Genomic DNA, 12,076 nt, shown 5'->3' on the forward strand with positions numbered 1-12,076 from the left:
CTCGTACTACCTGGGCCGTCGGGGCTGCCAGAGCCCTCCTCGCCGGAGCCGCCCTCGGCGTCGAAGCTGCCGTCGTCGTAAGCGTAGTTACGGCCCGAGCCGGAGCCCTCCTCGCCCGTCTCGCCCGCCTCGTCTCCTTGCATAAACGCCTCCGCTGCTGGCGCGTTGCTCCAACTGTTACTCATTAGCAGCTATACGAACAGAAAATATTCTCATTAGCGTTTTATGTAACCGTCGATTATTGTAACTACGTAACGACTGAAGCCTTAGTTGACTCAAAGTCTCAAAGCTGATGTGGGAAAAAGCTTGTCTTTAGAATGTAAGTTTAGATGAAGTGCGCAGTAGCGCGGCAGCGGACCTGTCGGGCCTGGCGCAGGCGATCGGCCAGCGCGGCCACCTCCGGGTCCTGCGGGGCGCGCCCTTCTATTTCAGGATTATATTTCTGGTCGCTCAACGAAGAAGAGGCTACCAGCGGTTTCACATACCTGAAGATTTAAATTATAGGTAATATTAGATATCATCGCTTTATCATCATAGGTATCAGACAAGAAAAGGCTACAAAACCGTATACAAATCAACGCACGTAAAAAGAGCTCCTTGGCCACATAACTGCGCAGTGAGCGAAATACGGACCAAATGGAGGCGGAGCAGTGGGGGACGCGGGAGGGGGCGTAGGAGCATGCGCGCGGCCGTCACGCCATTGGCTTGTTAGTTGACAGATTCGCAAACGTATCCCCTCCACTAGCCACCCAGAGCTCTTTTTACTTGCGTTGACTTATACCTATAATAACCTACTGTTTAATACTTATAGGTAGGAATCATGATAGGTACGTGCATCAATGTAAAATAAACCTGCTGAGCGGCTAATATGGATATGTATGACTACAATTGGTTTTAAAAAAGAGAACATAGTTGAAAAATAGTTGGATAATTTAATTTTATTGTTGTAGTAAATAATCGTACTTTTTTCTATCTTTCATATTTTCAGTTATAGTTCATTATCCACTTACATATGTAGGGGAAAATAACCTCTTTACATCGACAGATGTATTTGTAAATGATTATCAAATTTGTATACATTTTTACACAAAAATATTAATCGAAGTATCAATAAAAGTTGTATCCCTCTTATGCTTTCGTCACCATATTGCATCCATCGTCCGCCCTTTACTAATTAGCTGCACCTTATAATATATACCTATTATATTTAAAGAATCAAATTCAGTTATTTACTTTGAAAATATTTTTTGCAGAAAACTGTCAAATTGTAACCAAAACATGAGAATTACCTAAATGTATTAAAAATTTGCCCTCTATCAGAACTTTTAAACTAGCAATTCTTATATAAATATTTATTTTTTACTTCGGGGATCTCGGAAACTGCTCTAACGATTTCGATGAAATCTGCTATGTGGAGACGTTCAGAGGGGCTCGTTCGTATCGTCTCTCCACTCTCGTATTAAATAATATAAGTGTCAGCAGGACGACAAGATACGAAGTTCGAATTTTGCACTTCGTAGTACCTACCGGGCGAACGATCGATCTACTTGTAGCTATTTATACATATTAAGTGTCAGGAGGAGATTTTGAAGCTCAGAATATTGAAATATTTAACGGATGGCGACGTCGTCAGCTATGTATCCAAACAAATCATATAGAAATGTATCGGCTGTCACTCACTTGGCGACGCTTTGGCAACGACGCGTCGCCAATATGGAAGCGAAGGCACGACTTGCGGTTGCGGCTCCCTACGTGGCGACTGCAGGGCTACTACGAAACTCGAAACTCGAAGTTCGTGTCATGCGGTGCCTCTTGCTCTCGTATGAAATACTATAAGTGTCAGAGGGACCGCACGACACGAACTTCGAGTTTCGAGTTTCGTAGTAGCCCTGCTGGCTGCTCTGGCAGCCTGGCAGGCGTCGCCACTAAAATGTACACGCATTAGCTACACTTCACTCACTCAACTCAACTCAGTCGCCAACCGGTCGCCATTTTAGACGCTCGCTCATATTTTTAACACGAATTCATATGTTTATCAATTCGTCAAAAGATCCTAGACATTCTCATGCAATTGAAAAAAAAACGAGGTTATTTTCTTAAATCTCCATATTGTAGTTCAAAAACACCACTTCGGCTTCGATCCGATATAAAAGGATCCTTTTATTTTTCTTTTATTCTCTTTGTACTTTTCTGCGACACGACACACATAATAAATAAGTGCAATCTCCTATGAGTACATTCCTAACGACGACGGCGAACCGAGTGTAGAGTAGCTATCGCTACTCTGTTTGGCGAACTTTGGACGCCAGAGATAGCCATGCTTGTGTCGCCATAGCGTCCCGGTGAGGCAGGACAGGGCTCTTACTCTCCAACAGTGTGTCCGTTCCAGCAGTGTTCGTTGTCGTCGTCGGCGAAGTCGGGCTCGTCGCACAGCTGGTCGAGCAGCGCGGAGAACAGGCGCTTGGTGTTGGCGAGCGCGGCGGCGCACTGCAGCAGCTCGGCGTCCGGCGGCGGCGCGCGCAGTGCCTCGCGCCGGCCCGCGCCCGCGCCCGCGCCTGCGCCCGCCCCGCGCCCGCGCCCGCCCCCGCGCCCGCCGCGTCGCCCTCCTGCGTCGCCGGCGTGCCACACTCCTGACGCACCTTTATAACAAAACAAAATTTTTGAAACCCTCAAAATTTAAAAAAACCGGCCAAGAGCGTGTCGGACACGCCCAAAATAGGGTTCCGTAGCCATTACGAAAAAAATAAGTAATATTTTCTAAGGATTTCGTATTTTATACGGAATCTTCCAAGTTTAGGTATATTTTATACCTTAGGCTGCTATTTACTCTTAAACTACTAATAATTCTCAAGCAAACTTAGTAATAACCCCATTAATGTTATAAATGCGAAAGTGTAAGTCTGCTTGTTACCTTCTCACGTCTAAACCGCTGAACCGATTTAGTTGAAATTCAAACTCAAACTCAAACTCAAACTCAAACTCACAACATTTATTGACAAGAAAAACACACTACATCACAACAAAAACACAGTAAAAACATAAATAGGAAAAGAGAAGAAAATAAGAGATATTGTGCTGTAGTGTGATGCCAAAAGGACTCAGCTCAGCATATGCCGTAGCCCTGTAACCAGAGCTGCAGCGCTGGTTTTCAGCTGAACCCCGGTGAGTGTGCACCCACGTAACCGAACGCGTAATTATTGCGGGAAAAGAAAAAAAACTATATATTATATTATATATATATAAATCATGACAAATATAAGAATTATAAAATACCTATATACATATATATGCGTGGAAATTTGTACAAGAGGATTTAAAAATAAAATAAAAGAGTAGCAATAAATTCAATAACGACAACAATAATAAGTAAAATAAAATTAGGGACGCCTCAAGTAAGTTGGAACAACTCGGCCACCAACAGGTTGTTCTTTTTGGTATTCAAAAAGATGCTTCTTTAGCTTTAATTTAAATGTGTGTTTGCACATTGGTAGACGTAGAGGTCTACCAATATATATATATTATATTAATATAATATGCTTATTCGATATAAGCACAAATAGTTCGAGTCCCGAGGATGGACATAGGATAGTTTTTATACCGGAAAATTGCATAGCTCCTGCGGCATAGCGACACACGAATTCTACGCGGGAGTCGGGGGCAACAGCTAATAGTACAGTCGCCATCTGATATTTCGGAGCGGCCAAGATGGTCAAAAATATCGAACCATGAACTTTAATACCCTAATAATAGAGTGCATATATGTGCCGAAATTTTAGACCACCTTGGCCGCTCCGAAATATCTGATGGCGACGGTACAATACAAAAATTTACTTATTTCTCCACCACATAAGTAGACATAATAACAACAGTAAGATAATTAAATAAATACACACAAAACAGTAATTAATTTTTCTTCCAACTATGCTTTAATTTCATCATAACCGCACTGAATACCCAGCACAAAGCGGGACTTTTCTGCTCTAGAGCAGAAAAAATGTATGAAAATCCTTTAATGCTTGTTTTAGATTTTTTTAATTGCACCACCAAAGAGGTAACATAAGTATTTTTGCTGTAAAATAAGCCTGTATAGTGTAAAAAAAACTATTTTAGGTTGCTCAAGCTGACGGTCTTATGAAATTTGACAATTTGCGTACAAAAATTGTTGCTATATCAATTCTACCAAAAACAGTAAGTAGCCGTATATTTAAAAAAAACTTTGTGTGTTTGGTTGGCCAACCTGGCGCCCTTCCAAAATTTGACAGATCGCGGGTAAAAATATTTGCTACTGGCTATTAACTCTGCCAAAACAAAGTAAGAAATTAAAAAAAAAATTGGCGGGATCCTTGCGAATTTCCCGTGGACATTTTTTTAAAGTGCGAATGTAAACTTACAAAAAAGGAATCATCGAGTGCTAGTGACATTTATTTGCTATTAATTGTTTAGCATGAGTATTTTTTCGTCTACTATTCCTGTAATAGTTGAAAGAAAAGCAGATTATGCACCTCGCATTAGGTAATTTATATTGCCCTCGTGCTTTTTAAAGCCCTCGCTGACGCTCGGATGAATTATTGATGAATTACTTTCTGCTTGGTGCAACAACCTACTATTAAGACCCCTTTTTGTTCGTCTGTGCATCTATGTTCTGCCTATCTATAAATGTTATTGTCTTAGTCATATGTAGTACAAGAAATAAAATATAATCCTTATTATGAAAAAGTATAAATTCTACGAGTAGATATTATTTTAGTCATCCAAATCCAAATATTGTTTTTAAGTCGAAATCAAACATAGAATACAATAAACATAACAGCGACCACTGCAGGCACTGGCATTCGCCAAATGGATCTGGCGACTTACCGCAATGAATTGACTGCGGAGCTTCAACTCTAGCCGCGACCGCGACTGATTGGCAGCGGTCGCCCACGACCACGATCGTCTCTTTGTAACCGAGGTTGATTTAAAATTATTTAAAACAATACGGTTGTAACGAGAATGCAGATGCATAAAAAATCGGTGTTCACATGCAGGCACACGACAATTACATTTGCATTTGAAATAGAAACAGGTAAGTACAATAAAAGTACAATAAAACCACTGCTCCGTGTCATGACGGTTGGTTAGGAAACGTGCTAGTGAGCATAGTCTCATACTTTTCGATACAAAGAATATATTTTCGCACGACACGCAAATAAACCGCAGCAACTGGCAGCGCGCGACCAGTGCGCGAGGTGCGCCGAGTGACCGATACCAAAATAATCATACGCTGACTAGACGGTACTTAATGCCCACATAACTGTTAAAGTCAATAGGTACGTTAAAACGTTGTCAGAGAATGCGCGTGACCAATCATTTTCTAGTTGAAAATATACCTATAGCACGCCCTTCATTTATTTATAAATAAATGACATGAAACTCTATTTATCTCTAAATATCCAAGTGATCAATATAGTTATGTAAATGGCCGAAACGGGACAGTAAAATAGGAATCGTCATTTCTAGGCTGTAATCCGTATATTGCTAAGCCCAGTACACTTAGTGTAAGTTTTCGGTTACAAAATACGTCTCGATCGCGTTTATAAATGGAAACACGAACATCGCAAACGTTCCACTAGAGGCGCTGTTCGTGTTTCCATACAAAGTGAGATTTTAACGCGAACGTGATCGAGACGTATTTTGTATCCGAAAGCTTACACTAAGGGCACAGTCCTCTTCTTAAAATGTAAGAGCTTGAGCGAGGGCTGTAGTTCCCACGCGGGTTGAGTGAAGAAATACATGACAGGGCCACGCGCTTGCAAGTAACTCTGAAACTATAAGACATAGATAAAACCGACCTTAATAACCATGTCATCGATATTAGGGTTCAGGAAAACTGCATTCACAGATTAAAAAAAACTCATACCTACTTCGGAATTCGGGGTCGTATTGCAGAATAACAATGTCTCTCGGCAAATCTTGAAAGTTGAATTTGACCTTGTTTTGGTGTTCGGATTGACTTGTAATTTGGTGTACATATAGTGTTTGGACGGCTATGCAAACATAGTTAATTTAGATCTAAAAGTTACACATCAAAAAGCTTGTACTAAAACATTTTTTTCAAAGCTTTTTTTTAAATCTTTGAGTGCAGTTTTTCTTGTTACTTAAAACTCATGCATGATATGGTTCTTTAGAACAGATCTTTCTCTCATTTCGCTACTTATGATTTCTTTGGCAAAAGACATTACAAGTAGTAGCATAAAGGTTCCACCGTGGTATTTATGTGATTCAGTTTCTTTGACTGCATCTCCTTTCTATAAATATAGGACAGATACCTCGCAAAGATTTACCGTCTAGGGCTTTGCAACAGCTGACGCCGCTGCTGCATTTATTTTACATGCTTAAATAATATGTGATAGAAATAAATAAATATCATGGGACAATTAACACCAACTGATCTAGTCCTAAACTAAGCAAACACTAATGACAGGCATAATAAAGCATTGATTCGACGAATCTAATAGAATAACATTATGGACAAGGCAACGACTGTAAAACAATAAATACTGATTATTGACTTTGACGCGACCAACGGCTCGTCGCCAGTTGAAGTGATTCGACTACGAGTAGGTAAATAGTTGACAAAATTAATAAGAAACATTATTTTATGTAACTTTACTCTTATTTTCGAATGGTATTTTTACGGACGAGAATTAAAAAATCGGCCTCCAGTTCGACGAGCATTTTCGTAGTGCAGGGTGTGGAAAAGGGCTGGCCGCCAAGGCAAAGCGATGATTTGCGGGAATACTCGCCGATACCCTCACTTACTATACCCCTATGCTAGTGTATGCTTGGATTAATGTTCTGGTCTTGTAGGGTCTTGTGTATGTCCAGATCTACGAGCATGTGCTCGTAGGTCCAGATGTATCGTCATGACAAATACTCGTAGGCAAATATGTATGCCAAAATTAATTTATAATAATAAGTAATCCACGAGACTGAATCATGTGAAACATGTGGATAAGTTTTTACTTATCTAAACTACCCACAGCATTTAAATCCCATTCATTAATACTACAGTTTTTATCCTGGAAAACTGCATAGATTCCGCGGGATAGCGATAACCGAATTCCACGCGGATGGAGTCGCGGGTAACGGCTAGTTATTTATTTATAAAAAAAGCGTTATATTATTGTAGTCAATAGATATAGGTTTATCCACAATAAAGCTATATGGTATGATTGTACCTAACTGTTGCAGAACCAGTAGGAATTGTACAGGTTTATCAAAACCATAAAGCAGCAACTGACGCGCAATAAATAAGTGTGATGCGGCTGTGTGTCAATAATGAATGCGCCAGCGGTCGTTGGGCACCGAGACCGAGGCTGCGCCGCTGCGCCCACGCAGCCGCGGCGACCCAAGCTAGAGACGCTTGCCATCACCTAACAACCGTATACGCAAAGGCTTCCTAAGTAGGTACTAAAAAGTGTTAACTATGTTTCGACTAACGAACGCCACATCATTCATTAGTCGACTATAGCTCAAAGTGCCAAGTACGCTCTGCCACAGGGGCGTAACGTGAGTTTAGCAATGCAGATAATCCCTTCAGATAAATAGGAAAGGAATACTATTAATTGCACATCAAATAAATAATTGCCTATCAATTTATTCTAATCATTTACCTATATACTTTTGTAAATAAATTAAATTATTTCAATACAAATAAACTAAATGTTTAGCAAAACTAGTACTGCAGATAATTCGAAAATGTACGTACATCACCACGACATTACATTTTTGCCTCCAATGCGAGACAAATAATAGTACATTACTGCAGAGGCCATGAAGTATATTTGCCATTATTAATTTCAGATATTGCAAAATATTTACCAAATTATTCTAATTATAAAGAAACCCACGTACCTCACCCACAAACTATGAGATTTGACATTTCGGAGACCTCACGCTACACTAGCGCCTCTAGTGGCGAATTCATACGCGATAGCCCTCATTGCGACCACAACGCGCGAGCCGAGTAAGCGAAGCGAGCGCGCCGCGGTAGCGGCCGGCGAAGCGCCAGATCCTAATTTATTTAGGAAATAATTTGTCCCCTAGTGGTGCTAGTTATGTAATTTATAGATGTAAAGAGTAGACAAATGATGAAAATAAATTGATAGGTAATTATTATATTTGATGTGCAATTAATAATATCTCATCTATAATTAAGGTATTATTGTTCCTGTTTCGATATTTATGATCACCTTGGCCGCTTCGAAATAACTGATGGCGACTGAACAAGGGGATTTTTAGGGTTCCGTAGTCAACTAGGAACCCTTATAGTTTCGCCATGTCTGTCCGTCTGTCTGTCCGCGGGTAAGCCCAGAGACCGTTAGTACTAAAAAGCTGTAATTTAACATGACTATACATATCAGTAACGCCGACCAAGTGGTACACTAAAAAAAGTAAAAAAAATGTTTTTAGGGTACCTCCCATAGACGTAAAGTGGGGGTGATTGTTTTTTTCTCGACTAACCCTATATTGTGGGGTATTGCTGGATAGGTCTTTCAGAACCATTGGGGGGTCGCTAAGACAATTTTTCTATTCAGTGATCTGTTTGCGAAATATTCAACTTTAAAGTGCAAATTTTCATTGAAATCGAGCGTCCCCCCACTGTTGGGTGGAAAAATATGAAAAAATTCAGAACGGTAGTAAATATATCAAATTTACAAGAAAAGTTATAGTGGCTAAAATTGCTTGAGAATTATTAGCAGCCTAAGGTATAAATAATAACGAATCGATTGACACCCTATTTATTAAAATCGGAATAGTAGTCTAGATGCTACGGTGGACCATACGTAAATATAAACATACATAGACTGCTAAAATCATTGCTCTTCCCTTGGCTTTGCCGTAGTCGAGTAAATATACCTAAACTTGGAAGATTCAGTACACAATACGTGACAATACGAAATCCTTAGAAAAATATTATTTGATTTTTTCGTAATGGCTACGGAACTGGGCCTGTACGACACGCTCTTGGCCGGCTTTTTATATTTTATTGCAGATCGCATTGTTGTACTTAATAATAATAGGATATTTTAATATAGGTAAACTGCTGTATGTTATATGAAAATAGAAGCTATATATAAAAAAAGAGTTCATCATCATCATCCTAGCCTATATACGTCCCACTGCAGGCCACAGGCCTCCTCTCAGAACAAGAGGGCTTGGGCCATAGTTCCGACGCGGGCCCAGTGCGGATTGGGAACTTCACACGCACCATTAAATTTCTTTGCGGGTTTGTGCAGAGAAAAAGAGTTACAAGGTATGATTTGACTTTTGGATAAAAAGGACTTTTTTGATATACGTTTAAATACTATCTACCCAATGGGAAATAGTAAAAAAAGTAAAAACTACACCATTATATTTGTGGACTTAACATACGTTAAAAGCATAACGGATTTCGGTTTTGGTTTGTTTTTGCGCCGTTGTCTAAAGGTGAAAGCTTGGCGCTAGCGTGGGCGGGCGCCAGCGAGCGCCTGCTCCGGCGCCGGCGCTCTCCCCGCAACACGAGATGCGGATCGCATTCACCTTTCAGCTGAACTCTGCTATCTAATGATTCGTGATTTGTGTCACTGACCTTTCCACCTTCACTAATCGTTCAACTTTAAAAAATCATAGTATATATTTAGGTATATCTTAATACAAATCGGCCAAATATTATGTTAAATCATATGATAACAGATATAAGCGCTATATTTGTTTATGCAATCTCGTGATTTTATTTACTAAAGATCACGAAATTTTGGCTACAAATCAATCGTTGGGCATGCCACGCGGCAGCACATAGGTAGTGTGCAGTAATACTCGTAATCTAAAATCACTTGCACCTTGCACTAGAGTTTGGGGAGGAAAACAAAGAAAATGTTTATACAATTTTCATTACACTTGTTCGTCTCGTCAACGATGTTATTCCATCCATGCCTGTATACTAAAAGACAACGGCCTCAATTGTTACCACGAAATTCTAAAATCGAAGTTCATATCGTTTTCCTGACGCTAATATTATTTAATACGAGAGTGAGAGGGATGGTACGATACGAACTTATAATTTCAGATTTTGTAGTAGTCCTCTGTATTGGCGGGTAGCCATATTATGTTCAGTTGTTTTCTTAGCGTCTTGCTTTTGCTGAGCTGTGATGTGTTTGGACACAAAATAATTGAATTTTTTGCAAATTTTCTCCTCGCAATTTGATGTAAATCATTGTGTGTATCACGGGCCGTAATAGGATTACAAACTCAGCTCATTAAAAGCCCTCCGCCTATGCACAATGTACTATTTCGGTGCTGATAGAGACTCCTAAGCCGTGAACCACTCCCTATTATGGCTCAAAAGTTGAGTCGATGATTCATCCGCTCATCTGTCGCGAGCCAGTGACGTGAGTTATATCTGCTTGACGTGTAGCGGATATTGCTTCACTGTTCCGTATTTAAATATGAACGTGCACCTATATGTAGTATATACGTCGATGTGTTCGGCACCTGAATCACCTCAGGGCCGTAACAGGAGCTAGAAAAGCCGTATCTTCACTAATCGAAATTAAACACACTCTCCATGTCTCACTTTGAATTAAAGATGTTTGTTTATTAAGTAAAGATAATGCTGTGTGTTCCTATAGTTACTGTCGAAGTCGTAGTTCTTGATACAAAATATACATACTTAGAAAAGCTTGCTTTCTCGGTATGAAACGTCATTATTCTTGTTTTACAAAGCTTTTTACTCGATGACACGATAATATAGACGAGCAAGCTGGAGGGTTTACGAGTATTTTCCATTCGCATAAACATGATAAGTAGACTAATTTGCATACAAGTCGCACAGGAGCGCGCGGCCGGCGCGCCGGCGAGCGCCGACGCCGAGCCGCCGAGCCGCGCCGCGGCAGGAAACCACGTCCTTGGACACATCGCGCCGTGCACCGCTTCACCAAACTTAACCAGTTAACCGCCGTACGCTTCTAAATGTTAAGTTAATCTTAATAAAATAATTTTCTCAAAAATGTCCGTAAAAGTTGACATTATTCTTTACATCAGAAGGTGAAGTGCATAGTTTATGGTCAGTGAAAAATTAAAAAGTTAAAAAGATTGTAGGCGCGCTAGCTCGACAATAATGAATTAGCGCGCCTGCAATCAGTCGCATTTTTTTTCAAGTTAAAAAGGCCATGGAAATGTTGGCATAAGTCGTATACAGCCAAGTCTAATGGCCGGTATCAGATATTTTGTTGGAACTCCGGACTTTTTCTATTGGGTCTGAAATAGCTTGTGGTGTTTTCGGTGGAAAAATACACCTGCAGTTTATTTTTAATGAAAAAAGGCGGGAAAGCATAAGAAAAATATTGGAATAAAATTAAATTTTATACTATATTTTGAGAAAAAGTTTATTCTATTTCAGAATTATTCACCATTTTTGAGAAAAGCTTTATATTAGTCTCGGCTGGAATAGCAATTGCTGGATTCGTATTAGTTAAACGGACTCGCACGCTCGTCCGTTTAATACTCATACTCAGCCAGCAATTGCCTACTTCCAGGCCACGACAATAATCTACTATTAAAAAGTCACCTGTATTTTAATTATTTTAACTACCTACTACAATCAGCCAGACTGCACGCAAAACTCTTCAACTAAGTAGCAAATAGACGTCCCCTTAACATATATAATATGTAGGTTCATAATAATATGTACCTATATAAGTACTTAATACCTTATTTCTTAATGAACTTATTGCAAAATATAAAATAAATTAGATGTGGTAAAGGTCTTTGGCCATTAAAAGCATTTTTGAGTGTGGGTTCAGTTGCACAAGGCAGGACGCGTGGGCCGCGCCCACGCCGCGCGTTCACCTCGCGCCCTGCGCCCGCGCCGGTTCAAGCTCTTTATGCCCTCTTAATAACAGTAAACTTAATCGACGGATTCCAAACTTTACGACTGTTAGATAGACTCTGTTTAATAGTGAGTGTTGTTACTACTAACACATGGATATCAGTTATCAGATTGAAGTATGTTACTTTTTCCATATACGCTCACGCATAGGTATAATATAAAGAG

The 12,076-nt window shown here is 39.9% G+C and overlaps 1 protein-coding gene across 1 annotated transcript in view; it reads right to left on the reverse strand.

Annotated features, from left to right (window-relative positions):
- Positions 1-12,076, reverse strand: part of dally (division abnormally delayed protein) — a 78,891-nt gene that overhangs the window by 2,601 nt on the left and 64,214 nt on the right. Inside the window, 4 exon segments of the mRNA XM_074091172.1 lie at positions 11-191; positions 359-485; positions 2,366-2,555; positions 2,591-2,639. Coding sequence (XP_073947273.1) covers positions 11-191; positions 359-485; positions 2,366-2,555; positions 2,591-2,639 — 547 coding nt within the window.

The sequence above is a fragment of the Choristoneura fumiferana genome, chromosome Z (genome assembly GCF_025370935.1).
Source record: "Choristoneura fumiferana chromosome Z, NRCan_CFum_1, whole genome shotgun sequence".
NCBI classification, from domain to species: domain Eukaryota; kingdom Metazoa; phylum Arthropoda; class Insecta; order Lepidoptera; family Tortricidae; genus Choristoneura; species Choristoneura fumiferana.